This window comes from Phoenix dactylifera, chromosome 1 (assembly GCF_009389715.1).
Source record: "Phoenix dactylifera cultivar Barhee BC4 chromosome 1, palm_55x_up_171113_PBpolish2nd_filt_p, whole genome shotgun sequence".
NCBI lineage: Eukaryota > Viridiplantae > Streptophyta > Magnoliopsida > Arecales > Arecaceae > Phoenix > Phoenix dactylifera.
The window spans coordinates 32,110,053-32,127,257 of NC_052392.1; the positions used below are offsets into that span (position 1 = coordinate 32,110,053).

Consider the following 17,205-nt stretch of genomic DNA (forward strand, 5'->3'; position numbering starts at 1 on the left):
CTATATCGTACCAAGTACCAATATAGTGATAGGGTGGCACTACTATAGGACTCGGTACTGAGACGACGTACCTTGCACATACCTATTCTTTTGTAATTTGGAGTATCTACTAGTTTGTACTAGTATCGGGGACTAACATCCGTACTAATATTCAAGCAACAAGAACAAGCATCCTAATCTTCTAAAGATTGTTATTGTATTTTACACCAATATAATGACCAGCTGTATTCAATCATTTTGTTTGTTATTGTATTCACGTGCTTTTATTTATCGCCTTGGATGGATTAAACATAAGATTAGAAACTTCCATTAATCATATATGGGTGTCTGTGTTCAGGTTATTTGTGTGATTGGTGATATATCTTTCCTTCATGATACAAATGGATTGGCAATTCTTAATCAAAGGTATCGAACCTTATTTCTTTTAATATGCATCATGTTCACATTCTTTCTTCCTGCATCCCTGTTTGCTTGTTTTGCTTCTATCTTTTTGGACAAACCATTATGTATTTTGGTGCATATTAAGTGAATGCTGAGTAACGATTGATATTATGTCAACTAAGCTTTGATTTTGTACTTTTGGTAGTTAATGGTTTCAGCAATTTTGGCTCCAGTGTTGAGTGATCTTGACCAAAAATTTCAGTCTTAGCTGTCAAAGATATAGAAAAAACAAAAGAAAAAAAAATAAAATTATAGATGACTCTAAAGTAGATCCTTTTTTTTATTATACTGTATTTTTTAAGGAATTTTCAGTTTATCAACTTGGTGGTTTCATGATGAAACAATCAATACACACATATATACATTCACACCCACACTCCACAATATATATAGTATATACCTTCTATGGCATAAGAAGTGTGTATCTTTGCATACTTGATTTTATGTCTACTGTATGGATATCCATGATTTATGATGTTTGTTGTTGTATAACTTAACTTTTTTCTTCTGCATAAATGAGCTTAAAGGATACCTGGAAATTAAATGACTGATAAATTTTTATTGTTATTCAAGTTCACCATGTTAGTTTTTTAGTAATTAAATATCCGTTCATTTTGTTATATATTTCTAAAATTATGCTTTTTCTGTTGAAGGGCACGGAGGAAACCTATGACTATTCTTGTAATAAATAACCATGGTGGTGCAATTTTCAGTCTTCTACCAATTGCAGATAGGGCACTACCCAATGTGTTAAATCAGTACTTCTACACAGCCCACGATGTCTCAATTAGTAAACTTTGTGCTGCACACAGGTAAAAATAATTCTATTTGTGACAGGTGTCACAAGATATTTTGTTCTCCTGACATGTCAATGTTCGTTTTTTGCTTTCTGGCTTGATTGCTTCTAAATAAGAGCTTATCTGGATTGCACATTTATGTTTGTCAAAGCCAGTCAAAAAGACATTGTCAAATGCTATTAAATAACTCCTAATGTACATTCAAGAAATCTTCAATGAGATAACAATGTTTGCCCTGGCTGTAGCACAAGCACAATGCTCCTAGCCCCATAATTAATACAGTTATTTTTGAGAATTCATGACCAATACAAAAAAATGTAACTCTCTGCTTTCTTGTATGGCCTATGTGGCAGTGAAAGTGTGAAAGAATTGGCTTAGTACAAATTGAATTCTGCAGCTTGTGCCTTATGAAGTCTAAATTCACACAAACCAAGCCCTATAATTACTCATGTCTGAAGTATGGCCTAAATTTCTGTGAAAAGTTTTATCCTCATTCCTGAACATGCTTGTGCAATATGAGTAGTAGAATGGAGAAGCACAGTTCCTAGCACTCCCAACCAGAAACCATGGATTTGAATACCAGTGCATGCCAGTGTGCGGGGCTAGAACCAGCATAGGTAATTATGCTGACATTGGTTATCTAGCAAGCCACTCCATATTAAGTGGCGGCAGCCATAAAAACTCATGTCAGTTCTACCTTACTGATAAGCCAAAAGGGTTCAAGGCAGTTCTTTTATTCCTTTTTTTCACCATTTTATTGCTTTAGAGAGGGTGTCAGAGCTTTTTGATAGCTGTGTAAAGCCTATGACTGAGCAAGCAGAAAACCGAATTCTTCATATTTTCAACATTTTATTGTTAGCAACATCTGATAAATCTACAGGTTGACTTTATCTGCTTAAGTACAAATTTAGTTTCTTGTGATCATGCTCACATTTTTTTTGTGTTGGAAATCATCTCTCCTATATATAATTGTTATGTTTTCAGTTCTACAAGAAATTGTATCAAAGCAGTTCATTTACTTCTCTTGCATGGATGTTAAATTTCCAGAAGTTGTATACTGATGTGTGGCTTATCTATGTTTACGACGATCATTTCAAACCCCAACCAAAAGTCCTGGTCTTGGTTCCATTTCAGTTATGGTAAATACAAGGACCTTGATGGCTTTGTTATGAAGAATCCAAAGTTTATTAGCATACTTTGTTTATAACCATGCAGTCCCTGAAACGGTAAGCATTAGATCTCATCAAGGTCCGCGGTACCGGTCCGGTCCGGCGTACCGGTCGCCGGCCGGACCGGTACCGTACCGGTCCGGACCGGTACGGTACCGGCCGGGCTCCACGAGTCAGACTTTTTTTTTTTTTTTAAATGTTGTCTCTGTTGGATCTTAAATTAAATGAAAATTGATGTTTTTTTATTACTTTTTTCATGATTTTTGATATTTTTATATTTAAATTTAGGGTTGAAATTTGAAACATATATGATGCATGATTGCATGTTACGTTTTCCTCCCGTTCGAAATGATAAAATCATACACATAAAATATCTTCGAATTAAGATACAATCATTTACATACATTTAAAGTACTCTAGGATATCTAAAATCGGGACGAGTGCCGATGGCTCTCGTAGATATCTGGATCATAAGTATAATCAGGAGGAGGCAAATCAACCCAATCAGAAGGAACACGCGCCAGGTTATAAGAACTGTCGGATCTCTCGCTCACGCTCTGGCTCTGAGAGGTGTCCTCTGATTGTGTAGGGGCCCATCCAAATATGGCGGAAGCAAAATCCAATGCACCATATCCGTATTCGTCAGGCTGAGGCTGTGGATAATAGAATCCGTATCCGTATGTCCTCGGATCTGCAGTCGTATCCTGTCTTCCTGAACGACCTCGAGGAGCCCGTCTTCTATATCCAATAATATCCTCACGATCTCTATCAGGTGGTCGACCGTGGTCCGTATCCTGTGTAGCACCCATAAATTGGGACTCACCGGTGAAATAAAGACCACCCTCCGGCTGTGTCTCATGAGTACCATACTGTCCTCCGCTCCCTCCATGGCTAGAAGATCCATCACCACCAGAACCTTCATCGCTACTAGTCCAAGTCTCTTCCTCGACACTCTCCATTGGGATTCTTTGTTTTCCTTTCCTGGCCCTCTCTGTCTGGCTCCCCTGTGCCTGCGGCTGATCAGCTCTGGGAGTGCGTGGAATATTGCGCTCAGCCCATTGCTCTGGATCGACCCCAGCTTCGGTGGCTATGAAGGTAGCTGGTCGTGGAGGCGATCCTGGCTCGTCAAGCTCGGGCTCCTGCTGCTGGCCTACAAGCCAGCCGAGTAGTGGATCATCGTCATCAGCGGTGAAGGACCCGTAAATCGGATCTGTATACTTGAGCTCCACTTCCTCCTGGATGCACTTTAGCCTCAACCGCAAATTGTAATGCACATAAACAAGGTCGTTGAGGCGCTTTTGCGTCAAACGGTTTCTTTGTTTGCTGTGGATAAGGGCGAAGGTGGACCAATTGCGCTCACATCCACTAGAGGAGACTGTTTGGGAGAGGATCCGGATAGCTATCCGCTTTAGATTTCTCGCGGATCCACCAAAATGCACCCACCATTCAGCTGCAAAAATATTTATGAAGATTACATATATGATAGTTCCATAATAGTAACTAAGTAACACCAGGTGAATGTTTTGCTGATGTGTCACGTACCTGGATTCATATTGTGTTTGCTGACGACAGCCGCTCGTTGGCCAAAACTGTAGCTGCCCTCTCTAAATAATTTGCTCTGTGAAAAATAAGCATAAGAAAACCATGTTAATAATTGAAGATGCTGATATACTTACACATGCTAGTAATTACTAAATCATAATTACCTCTTCAAGACATAGGGCCGCTTTTTCTGGATCTGCCTCCATCTTGTAAATCACATTACGCAAAGCATCCAGAAGTGTTTCATCCATACCAATTCCATCTATGCTGTACTGAAACCGGGGGTTTAGGTAGTATGCTGCACATATACGAGACTATCTTAGCATAATTATATAATTATATCCATCACTATAATTGTCACTATAATTATATCTTAGTTTACCTGCTAGATGTAATTCCGTACCCATTTGCGCTCCCCACCGTTGCTCAATGATGTTGATGTATGACCGGCCATGTGCTGGATCTGCCTCCATAATCTGATCCTTTGCCTTGACCATCATGTGATACAAAAATCCCATCTGGGGGTAGATCTCGCTATCTACGGCCCGCAGCACTTCATATAATGGTTTGATAGCCTTGACTATTGTAGTAGCCCGCTGCCAGAATGGTTGTCTCGTCACCAAGTCTTCTATCTTGCTCCCTTCAGAGCCGGCATAAGAATATCTACTATCATACCACTCCGGACTGGCAAACATCTGACGTAAGGCTCCTCTCTTCTCGAGTATGCTATCAAGTGCGATGAAGTTGGTAGCAAACCGTGTGACTCCTGGTCTCAGAATCTCTCCCCCTGCATACTTTCTCATCAATGAAAGAACCCAGTTATGGTTATAAATATACCTCGTAATGCGTTGGGCTGTCTCCACCGTTTGTTGCACCCTACGGATCTTTCCAATGTCCATCAACATAAGATCGATACAATGTGCAGCACATGGGGTCCAGAAAATATGTGGCCGCCGCTCCATCAAGACTTGCCCGGCAGCCTTATATTGCGGCCCATTATCAGTGACGACCTGCACGACATTCTCCTCTCCTACCAGATCAATCACATCCTCCATAAGTTTCAGCATGTACGAGGTGTTGTGCACAGAAGCCGAAGCATCAATCGACTTGTGGAAGAAGGTCTTAGCATCACAGTATGTCAGGAAGTTGATGATGCTCCGCCTGGTCGGACCGGTCCAACCATCGCACATGATGGTTAGTCCATATATGGGCCACTTGCTCTTGTAGGAGTCAATCCAATTCTCCAGCTCCTCCTTATTGTTGTCAAGAAGCTCACCGTATATATCCTTCGGGCCTGGAGGAGCTACACCGGGACCGGCAGCTTGTATGGCGGCAATGGCAGACCTGTAGTATGTATTGTCTGCCACATTCGCTGGGATGTGGCTGAAGTGAAACCAGGATCCAATAGCTCGCCACATAGTTTTCTTCTTATCCTTCATCCACATTGTGTCTACCCTCTGCTGCCTTGAATCTCTACTGGGGAGAGCATGCGGATCTACATCATGAATTGTCGCTCCTTCTGCAACTCCTCTAGATGACTTCTTTCGGCTACCAAAACCACCCAGCATAGATGCAATCCGGCCACGTTCTTTGCCGACGCCCTCCCTTACTGAAGTTGTCCTCAAGAACTCTGGATCTTGTCTAGTGCTTCGAGAACCGCCGCCCGACTCGTATGCAGAGGGCCCAAATCGAGCTCTATGCCTGGCCACCTCCTCCTGCTGCCACTGATCATCCAGGCTTGCATGCATGGCCGCCTGAATATCTGCCTCCTCCTCATCTAGATCCTCGACCTCCTCTGGCTCCCTAGAGTGATAGGAAGGTGGCTCTGCCGCTTGGCGATCGACCTCCGCCCTCTTCTTGGAAGCCACCTCCTTCGCTTCTTTGGCCTCAGCAAGATTCTGCCTCATCAGCACACGAATCTCGTTAGGACAATTTCGGCACGTAGCAACCTCACCGGAATTTCCGGCTAAGTGTTGCTTCAACCTGGTTACCCCTCCTCCCTTGAAAACCTTGTCGCAAAACTTGCATTGAAACTGGTGTCGTTGCCCCTCACTTCCAAGTCTTCGCCCATAAGACCAGCCAATATCACGCTTTGCAGGGTTCGTTTTTCTTGATGGCTCCATTTCTATCATAAAAGGACAACTTATCAAAAAATTAAGCTAATAAAGTAAATTTTTGCATTATCTTATTATTTAAGTAATTTATAAACTATTTTTTTTAAATTAATGAAATAATATAGGATAAAAAAACCGCACCTTAAATAGTCTCCGCTGGATTTTTTGGGCAGGACCTCCTCCTCGCTATCTCTCAAATCTTTCCGTCTCCGCACCTTAAATAGAACCCATTTCTATCATAAAAGGACAACTTATCAAAAAATTAAGCTAATAAAGTAAATTTTTGCATTATCTTATTATTTAAGTAATTTATAAACTATTTTTTTTAAATAAATTATTAACAAAATTAATGAAATAATATAGGATAAAAAAACCGCACCTTAAATAGTCTCCGCTGGATTTTTTGGGCAGGACCTCCTCCTCGCTATCTCTCAAATCTTTCCGTCTCCGCACCTTAACTAGAACCTCTCAAGTCTCAACCTCAAATTGTTTGGGAAAGAAGTGAGCCTCGTTCGGTTTTTATAACCGAACGAGAGGCTTAAGTTAATCCCAGATTAACAGAAAATCCCAGCTTAGTAATGTTAAATTCGTACGGAAAGAAGTGGCCGGTCGGCCGCTTCTTGGTTTTTAATGGGAAGGAGTGGCCTCCGGCCACTCCTTTTCCTATTAAAAAAAGGGAGAAAGCTGTGGCCTGTCGGCCACAGCAATTTTTTATTTTTTTTTTTTCATTGAAAGAAGTGGCCGGTTGGCCACTTCCTTCACAAAACCACGCGCGGCGCGTGGTTTTTGAAACCACGCGCCGCGGTGGTTTTGGGAACCACAGCGCCTCGCTGTGGTTCCCCGAAAAAAAAAAAAAAAAATTGAAAGAAGTGGCCCCGTGGGCCACTTCTCCCTAAAACCACGCGCGGCGCGTGGTTTTTGAAACCACGCGCGCGCGTGGTTTTTGAAACCACAGCGCGAAGCTGTGGTTTCGTAAAAAAAAAAAAAAAAACCACCCGTACCGGTGCGAACCGGCCGGTTCGCACCGGTACGAGTCCCGTACCGGCCGGTACGGGGTCCGTACCGGCCGGTACACAGATGAAAACCGGATATACCGGTTTTCATCGCTCTCCGGTACCGGTCAAGCACCGGACCGGTTCGTACCGGCCCGTACCGGCCCGTACGGACCGGTACGGCTTTCCTTGGATCTCATCCCGCGTGCTTAACTAAGCAGAATGCTCTTTGTTAAAAGGTATATAGTTGGCTGACATTTCCTTCTCACTTGTGTGATCCAAATTCATTGTTGCGGCTAAATGTATTTTCATTGTCGATATGACGGAGGATGCCCATTAATAAGGAATCTACACATATTTTTTTAGGTGAAAATACAGAAACTAGCGAATTTAATTTTTATGTGGACTCTAGAACTAGAATTTTGTAGACACTAGAATTAAAATTTATGTGGACTCTAGTATTTTATTTTTTTATTGATTCTTATTAGGTTTTTGGGTTGTCTATATAAACCGATTGCTTACAACTTGAATTATTGAGATTATAGAATATTGAGATATCCTCTTCTCCCCGCTCTTCTTCTCCCTCTGTCCTTCATATCACTATGTTAGTTTATGCGTGATGCTGTGGTTGACTTTGAAAATAAGAACTGTTTTTGTCTGTTTTTGGGTCTTTACATTGTGCATGATGATGGAGTTTCAGTTACGGCTTATTAGTGTTCAAATTGAGTTTGCAGTGTGAAACATTTACTAGCACGGACAAAAATGGAACTGCATAATGCTCTATGGAGATCTCAAAATGAGCAGACCGACTGTGTAATAGAAGTTGAAAGCAATATTGCAGATAATGCCAAGTTTCACAGGTTTTTCTTGCTAAAGCTATAAGCTAAGTAGTTTCTTTTACTCTATAAGCTGTGACAGTGTGACACATTTATTTCCTTTCCTACAGCATGATAAGTCAGTCTGCTTATCAAGCTGCAAACCAAGTGCTGGATTTCCTAATAAGGTTTCCAAATTCTGAGTCTGTAAAGAATGGCTTGTTTGTTAGCAAGATCCATAAAATGGAGTTCTCATTATATAGGCAAGTTTATTGTCCTTACTCTGACTAAAGTCATTTTGAACATCTTATTTCAGTTCAAGTTCATATTTTTCCCTCTATTTTGTCACAGAATCCAACTTTGTGCTCCGCTTGCTTCAAGTCAACTTAGAAACGATAGGAACAAGTTATATCATGAAGGTTTTATCCTAAATATTACTTTGGATGATAGTAGTTCGGGATTTGGAGAGGTTTGTCCACACTCACATTTTGTTTATTTATATAAATCCTCTGTATAACAAAAAGCAAAACTTATTTTGGTTGTTAAAATCATGAATCATATTCAAGCTCTGCAATCTCGGTACAGGGTCAGTACGCCTTGCAAGGGTCTGTATGCACCCTTGTTAAAAAGTGTTTTGGATGATAATAGTTTCTTTTATCTATGTATGCCTTGCTAGGGTCAGTACGCACCCCTGTTCACCTTGGTATGTCTCGGTTTGGGTCGGTACGGGGCTTGAACCGACATAAATATGAGTTTTGACTATTTCTAACTTAGTACGGTACAGTACGAACCAGACTAGGTAGTTCGAGATGGTACGACAGTCCATGATCTTATTAGCTAATAGTAGTTTATTTGACTAAGATGCTTGAAACTTAAAATTGCTTTGCATATTGAAAAGATTTAGTTTTAGGGTACTAACTATTTGATATTTAGTCATCTACTATTTATCTGTAGGGATGTTGCCTGCTCAAGCTCAAATTTCTAGCAGAAAACATGTACCTAAACCTAGAAAAGCCATGTCTTATGCTGAGATGTTTCTTAATCAAGGATATTTTTGAAGCCTAATGGCCTACTATTGGATTTGAATATCATTTGCATTCCAAGATTTAACAATTTGAAACTATTATTTGTTCCAACTTCTTTCCGGTTATTAAGTTGTCCTTTACAAATAGCATACTCCATCTGGCGTGCAAGCATTACTTTTGTAAGAGCGATATATTGATTTTAAAGAAGATAATTACTAATTCATCTGGTAATTATTTGTTGAAAACAAAAATATTTGAACTTAGAATAAAGATCTTAGACATCAAGCAAATATATGAACAAATGGTCATGTAGTTGGGCTGATTATTTCAAGGAAGTACATGAGTGTTACACACTCATAAGGTGCAATTGCCCAAAATGAGATTGATGTAATTATCCTTTTGTTAAAAAGAATAACGTCAAACAACTTAGAACAAAATCTAAGAGTTGTTGTACTGTACAAATTTAAATGCTGCTTTGACTGTGAAATACAACATTTGAAATATGTAAAATGTGTTAATGTCTTCATTGATTTGTATTGAGCTGATAAGCAATGATATTTGCTTTCTATAGGTCGTGCTTGTTTTTAAATAATTCTAATGATTAAGATCTGCAAAATCTGTATTGAGAACCATACTTGTACTTTACAAGTTTGGTATGGTATGATTGGTACCATGGAATGCCATACCGGCCCGTACCGGCCGGTACGTACCGGTCCGGTCCTAGACTGGTACCAGAACCACAAGAAAATCGGTATTTTTCGGTTTTTTAGCCGAACCGGCCGGTACGGAGCCCGTACCGGTCGGTACCGGCCGATACTGCTTGGTACCGGCCTCGTACCGGTGCGAACCGGCTTTTTTTTCTTTTAGAACCACAGCGTCTCGCGCTGTGGTTTTTGAAACCACCGCGTACGTACTGTACCGGTCCGGCCGGCCACCGGTACGCCGATCGGTACTGGTACGGCGGACCTTGATTGGTACAGTATGCTACACATCCCATACCAAGATATGCTTACAACACTTTTTCCAGCTATGATACCACCTAGAACCAAAAAATACGGGACAGTTTTGCTCGGTTCGGACTAATATGTACCAGTTTAGTTCATATGTCAAACTCGGGACTATACTAGTACCTTACTGCTATGATACGATTTGTGCAGGGTGGTACAGGTTAGTACAACAAACATTGTTAACGATGATTGTAATGTAAATTGAAGTACTTGATGTTTCAGTGGACTTTTTTATGTTAAAAGAAAAACAAACATTACAGATTTTAAAATTATTACATAAAATTATTTAAAAATTATGAATGTGGCTTTAATGTCAAAAATGTTAATGTTAAAAGTTGTCTCAGTAGGTAACAGTTAATGATATCTTACTGCTGATCTATTATTTTGCTATTTTATTTCCTTGTGAGTTTTCAAACAGGTTGCCCCAATCGAAATTCACGAGGAGGATCTGTTAGATGTTGAAGAGCAGCTGAGATTTTTGGTTCATAAACTAGAAGGTTCTGAGATAAGTTATTTTCTTCCATTGCTCAGGGGCTCCTTCTCTCACTGGATATGGAGAAGCTTAGGAGTTCCAGTGGGTACACCTGTAAAACATTACATATTCAAATGATTTTTTTCATTGCTAAATGTAATGAAGTTTGTAACTTATCTGTTGTTTTCAGCCATCTTCTATATTTCCAAGTGTTAGGAATGGCATGGAGATGGCTATACTAAATGCACTAGCAGCAAGAGCAGGATCCAGTTTATTGGAATTAGTTACTGGATGTAGAAGTTCCTTACAAGATTCTCAGTCATTGAAAGATATTATGAAGGGGTCAGCAAGGATAGAGATTAGTGCCCTTGTAGATTGTAATGGTACTCCTAAGCAGGTAGCTCATGTGGTGTCTCGGTTAGTTGATGAAGGTTTCACTACAATAAAACTAAAGGTAATAATCATTACTCGGATTGTATATCAAAGGTAATTAGGGTTACCTGATCTCCTGCTACAGTTGAATACTGTGAATTTGTTGTTGCTGATGATTTAACCTGCCCAGTGAGCAATTTTTAGCTTTCATTAATACGGCTTAAAAATGTTTGCTGGTTGCTTCAGTATATCTTATCAGCTTGTTCTTATGGTTTGAAATTTCAACAGAATGCACCATGAGCAAATCCTTCTCTTTTGAATTCTTCTGTTGCCAATAATTATTTTGCATGAGAAGCAAATTTTAAGCCTTGTTTGCCTTGTTTAAAAACTTGGTAATAGTAGATATTTGAAAATTTAAAAGCAAAGTTTCTTGGATAACCCCTCCTCCTGCAGGTTGCACGTCGAGAAAATCTTATTGAAGATGTGGCAGTCATCCAAGAAATTAGAGAAATGGTTGGATATAAGATCAACATCCGTGTTGATGCAAATCGGAAGTGGACATATGAAGAGGCAGTTGAATTTGGATCTGGTGTGAAATATTTTGACATACAATACATTGAGGTATATCTCGTAGGGAGCCTTTCTTTTTAAAGAATATAGTTACACAAGCTGAATTTGATTATAAGCGTACAGCAATAGATGTGTCCCTTGTTTAAATTTCTCTCTAATCTCCTTAATGTTAGAAGATTGGAATTTTATGCTTGTCCAATGGAAGGAAATTTTTGATGCTTAACAAGTGTCTACACCACATCCAAAGGGGAACATCAAGGTCAATCTTAGGCCAAGACTAACTTTGTTATCATTCGCTTTCACCAAAAAGGAAGACATGATACCTAATAGGCCAAGTGAGGTAGCCATCAGATCAAATGTCTATCAGGACGGTCAAAAAGTGAAGTCACAACCACCCATCCTAAATGTAAGATCATACCTGACCAGAAGGATGATAACAAGTATAAGACCGAGCAACAAACAATTATTGGACTTGGCGGTTAACATGGGGCATGATGAGTGTGGATTGGTTATCCTGGTGGTTGAAACTATCAGGAGAAGTGGAGTCCAAATGTGGGCAACTACTGCTAGATGTGGGTGGTTACCATGTCATTTGTCTTGTATAAATAATAGATGTAATCCAAATAGGGGGGATTTTGCCACTCAATCAGATTTCATCTTTATCCTTAATTTGTTTTTTCTTTTATCCTTTTAAGATTCTTTTAAGATCTTTTTCAATTCTTTTTGATTTTGTTGCCTTTAGTTTTCTAGTAGAATTCTAGTTTACCAGTAGCAATAAAGTGATTCATAGCCCTGGGTACACCCCACTTTCTTATCCTCCAATTAGGTGGTGTGACACTAGCAAGAGTTCTTGAAGGTCAAGGCACCTGGACCTATGCTACTCTTGCTATTTCATTCCCTTTATCTCCTTTTCGGTTATCTGATGCTGGTGGCACACCTGCACGATCACCAGACCGAGCCATGAGAATTCATCTTCTGCTAAACAAGTTTTTATGGCACACCCATTTCTCGATGGGAAAGAGAACAATCAAGTTCTTTTTGGCACGCTTGGTGGGATTCGGTTGTGTAACTATTGACATATCACCAAGAAAGAGGATGGATCATCTCTCAATGATGGTGACCACCAACTGATCTTCTACAGGAAGTGGCCATGCGGCCAAGTCCTACTTGGAGGAGAGCTGGCATGACCTACGAGAGGTGTTCTCATGCCAAGTAGCTGTTGTGCTAAGACCACTTGCAGAGCAAAACATGACAACTTTAGAGCTGGTAAAAGAGCAAGCTGAAAGGCCTGTATCTATCATTGAGGGTCAGAATTATCGGCAACGGCATGTTTTGATGCATACTGTGGTAAATTTGGCCGACCATGCCCGTAGAGAAGGTAAATCAGCCTATCAATTTTTGAATGGAAATATCAAGGTCCTCAGGAAGCCTGACTTTAGCATTTCGGCCTATTAGAAGGAAAAGGCTGAAGAATATTTTATGGAGTCCTTGGCATTTACAAACTGAGACAAGGAGCAAGGGATCCTGCAAGTGAATTTAGGATCAGGTCAAATTAAACAAGTTGTCATCAATGACTCAGTTGATCCTAGGCCGACAATCGAATTCAAGGGAGGCATTGGTCATCCTGATTTACAGATGTTTGTTGGAAGATAGATCAGTAGAATCACACGGAGACAAGTCTCTACTATTAAAGTCAGTCATCCCTTGGTGATTACCCCCTATTATCCTATGGTACTGACTACTGACTATCTCCATTATGAGAGCTAGGGGGAAACCACATCATGGAAGCCTCTATGTCCTCTGCTCGGATGATGTGCATGTCGAGGCCATATGCCAGGGGGCGGTAGTTTGTTAGGAGTCTTAGGACTTTTTGGAAAAGATTTGATGCTGTTTGGAGTTGGATCATTTGGATTGTCAAGGATCCTCATGCTAACTATAGATAAAGTTGTAAGAGTTCTAAGTTTAAAAGTGAGAATAAAGTACATAATAATATTAAATTGATTGGTAACAACATTTGCTGATTGGTTTTGGCCAAGAGGCCGATACAAGTGACAAATATTCAATGCCCTCTACATTACCTAGGTACGGATTTTCTACATTATATAGGTATAGATTCCACTTTAGAGATTTCCAACGATGTTCTTTATTTTCTCCCTTCGCCCTAGAGTTGCTCATAAAGTTGCTCGGACTCATCCACTCTGGCAAGACAAATTGAAAGTCTAGATCTACATTCCTCCAATCAACGATGAGCTTCATCTAGAGCTTGGAATTTCTTCTTGTAGTTAATCTTCAATGCAACCTGCTCATCCTCCAAAGATTGCAGTTGCTGGTGGGCCTAACCTAACTATGCTTCAAGGGATGCAACCAGACCCGCTTGAGCTCAGATTTTATCATGGATCATTTGGTAGGCATCCAAAACTGGTTTGGTTTCTTCCTCCAAGGAGGCAACTTCAGCCTCTAATCCATTTATCTAGGATGTGAAAGTATCAGCTTCCTCAGCGAAGGTCGCTAATAGATGGTTGATAGATGAGCTATTGGTCAGCCTTCCATGGAGCTTAGAAGCTTGGTCTGTGGAGAGGTAGGCTGAATGCTGTAGCGCTGCAACCGCATTCAAGAATTTGATCATCCTGCAAGGAGAGACAAGTCCATCAATTGGAATGTCGGCAATATCTTGGAGCAATCTCTTAGCCTTGTATGCTTTGGCTGAAACTTGGAGAGATGGATCAGAAGGGGTTTTGGCCAAACAAGCTAATAACCAAGCTTTGGCACTAATTAAGGACTAGAATATTGACTGACTGTTGGTGGCCTGCAAAAGTAGGTGAAGTTAGGAGAGGAAGTGTGGTTATCAGAAAATCAACATACTCATGATTGGAGGCCGAAGAACTAGAGAGGGATGCTGTTGCCCAAGGTGACAAGCCAAGAGGGGGGGGGGGGTGAATTGGCTTTTCTAAATTATTGCAATCTTACTTTAGTCAATTGATGAGTGAGTGAAATTAGAACAATGCACAATACAAACACACAAGAAGTATAGTGGTTCGGTGCTCTCCTAAGCACCTACGTCCACTCTCCAAGCGATCCCTTGGGAATTCACTATAATCCCTCGGATTACAGTTGGATTGTTTTCCGGGCTCACAATCCAAAAACTTTTACACTTTGGTTTTCCGGGATCACCAATAACCTTTGTTGGTTTTACGGGCTCACCAACGAACCTTCACAGTTAGTTTTACAGGTTCACTAACAAACCTACACCGTTGGTTTTGCGGGCTCACCAACAAACCTTTACAAGGTGATTAACAAAAGAAAGAAGAAAGTGAAGCTCCTAGATGAGCAAATATAACAATTATAAGCTACAAAGAAGAGTTTAGAGAATAGTTATCGCTTGATGAGACTCCTCTCTTCTTTGTCAAGAATGCTTCACTCTTCAAGGGTGGATGGAGCTCTTGATATCTCTTTGAATCTGCTCAACCACACTTTTCGTCTCTTGGATGAAGCACTTGAATGAAGAAGATTAGGGTTTTTGTCTTTCTTGTGTAAGCTTTGATATTTTTGAAAGGATTCCATTTTCTCTGATGAATAGTGTCCCTTTTTATAGTTTTCCTCACCCATTGGACATCCCTTATTGGTCAGATTTCAAAAACTAGCCGTTACTCACTGTTGGGAGGTCAAAAAGTACTTCTGCAGAACTAGCCGTTATGCTTCTGCCCGTGCTTGGGTCGACTCAACTTTTACTGGGGTCGACCCAACTTTCACTTGGGTCGACTCATGCAACATTGGGGTCGACCCTCTCAGAAACCACAGAACCTTGTATTTCAGCCTTCCTTCACTTGGGTCGACTCAACACTTTTTGGGTCGACTCAAGGTTCAATTGGGTCGACTCAAATTTCACTTGGGTCGACCCTCTCAGAGATTCCAGAGAACTAATTTTTGAGTGACATAACCTTTGGGTCGACCCATGTTCTGTTGGGGTCGACTCAAGGTTGGGTCGACTCAAGTTCCATTTGGGTCGACCCTCTCAGGGATTCCAGAGATTTGTTTTCTTGAGGCTTAAAGATGGGGTCGACTCAATTTCCACTTGGGTCGACCCAAGTACAGTTCATCCGTGCCATTTTTGCAGAAGTGTGCCAGATGTTTCCTTGATGTGCTGGGGTTGACCCAATCAATCTTGGGGTCGACTCAATCTACACTTTGCTGCAACTTAAGGTTAGATTCATCCATATAATCAATGAAATAAACTTTAAACAATTTTGAATATATGTCATGGTAGTGCTACATACTCTAAACAATGAAAATTACTATTGTCCACTTAAAAGTATGTTTCACTTGAAACTTTGCCGAATTAGAATTTAGAATTCACTATCCCTTTTCTATCGCAAATTCTATCTCATTAATAATCATTAAAATACATTTTAATCTCATTCTACTAATGTATTGAGAATGATGAACTTAGTAATATTACTTTGTAATATTTAATTAGACATACCCTTAATCATTGCATTAATCATCAAAATACCACTATCATCCTCAGATGCTCTTGGAGAAGGCATCAGGGTTGGACGGACTAAAGGTCTGAGTTCCTTGGGAGAGTGGAGCATCTTAGCCATTGCATCAGCAATAAGGACCGAAGGATGCTCCAATCAAGGTTCGCGATACCGATGGTACCGACGTACCGGTCGGCTCCGATAACGGTACGGTACCGGTGCCGAACCGAGCCGAACCGATACCGTACCGATAGGGCACATTCGGCCTGGTTGCGACCCCATCGTCGTTTTTTTTTTTTTGGAGTTCTTTCACTTTTGGATATTTTTTTGATGTTTTTATGTTTAGGTTTAAGGTTAAAACTAGATGATGCAACTTATTACTTCCAAATGATTCAAATAATGAGATGAACATAAAATATTTTCAAATTAAGATACAATCAATTACATACATTTAAAGCACTCTCGGATATCTAAAATCGGGTCGAGTGGCGATGCTTCTCGTCAATATCTGGATCATCAGCATAATATGGAGGCAGATCAACCCATCCCTCTAACCAAGCAGCATTGTAGTCTTGTATGCTCAATCCTCGAGAAATGCGCGTCGGGTCATAAGAACTCTCGGATCTCTCGCTGAAGCTCTAGCTCTGAGAGTTGTCTTGATAAGGGGCCCATCCGAATATGCCGGCACCAAAATCCGACCCGTAAGACCCTCCGAGCTGCGCAGGGTAGTAGCCACCGGAAGATGACTCCGATGCACCATATCCATAGGCTGACTGAGGCCACGGATAATAGGAAGACTCGGAACTTGATACATCAATGGATCCGACTCCACATGGGAGGTCATCTGCAGCCGCATCCTGGCCTCTTGAACGACCTCGAGGAGCTCTTCTTCGATATGCAATGGTATCCGACCGGCCTATATCAGACGGCCTACCGTGGTCCGTATCTTGTGTAGCATGCGTAAACTGAGACTCACCGGTGTATCGAAAACCTCCCTCCGGCTGTGTCTTATAAGTAGTACCATAGTGTCCTCCACTTCATGGCTAGTAGATCCATCAGCACCAGAACCTTCATCGCTGCTGGTCCAAGTCTCCTCCTCGACACTCTCCATTGGGGCCTTTTTCTTTTCTTTTCTTCTTTGCTGGGATTGACGCCCTCCTGATCGAGTCAACTGAGTACTAGAGCGTCCTCGTCCTCGCATGAGAGGATCATCTCTCTGAACGGGATCATCGTACCAGTCATGCGGTGACCAGCTCCTCTCTAGCCACGTCATATCAGCTGTAGGAGTGCGTGGAATGTTGCGCTCAGCCCATTACTGTGGATCGACCATAGCCTCGGTGGCTATGATGCTGGCTGGTCGTCGAGGCGATCCTGGCTCATCAAGCTCGGGCTCGTGCTGCTGGGCCGCAAG

The 17,205-nt window shown here is 41.0% G+C and overlaps 1 protein-coding gene and 1 long non-coding RNA gene across 12 annotated transcripts in view; one reads left to right on the plus strand and one right to left on the minus strand.

The window, feature by feature from the left end:
- LOC103706601 (protein PHYLLO, chloroplastic) overlaps positions 1-17,205 on the plus strand; it is a 114,680-nt gene that overhangs the window by 76,300 nt on the left and 21,175 nt on the right. For all 11 annotated transcript variants that reach the window (XR_003385634.2, XM_026804481.2, XM_026804480.2 and 8 more), the window contains 8 exons: positions 338-405; positions 1,095-1,253; positions 7,790-7,915; positions 8,002-8,133; positions 8,222-8,339; positions 10,321-10,476; positions 10,565-10,828; positions 11,200-11,367. Coding sequence is in view for 10 of the 11 variants with exons in the window: in XM_026804481.2 (XP_026660282.2) it covers positions 338-405; positions 1,095-1,253; positions 7,790-7,915; positions 8,002-8,133; positions 8,222-8,339; positions 10,321-10,476; positions 10,565-10,828; positions 11,200-11,367 (1,191 nt within the window). In the remaining variant the exon portion in view is untranslated. The remainder of the gene's footprint in view (positions 1-337; positions 406-1,094; positions 1,254-7,789; positions 7,916-8,001; positions 8,134-8,221; positions 8,340-10,320; positions 10,477-10,564; positions 10,829-11,199; positions 11,368-17,205) is intronic.
- LOC120112560 lies at positions 3,934-4,174 on the minus strand. The gene is made up of 2 exons (XR_005514164.1): positions 4,114-4,174; positions 3,934-4,025 (listed from the first exon to the last, which is right to left on the minus strand). It is a non-coding gene; the product is annotated as an uncharacterized LOC120112560 (long non-coding RNA).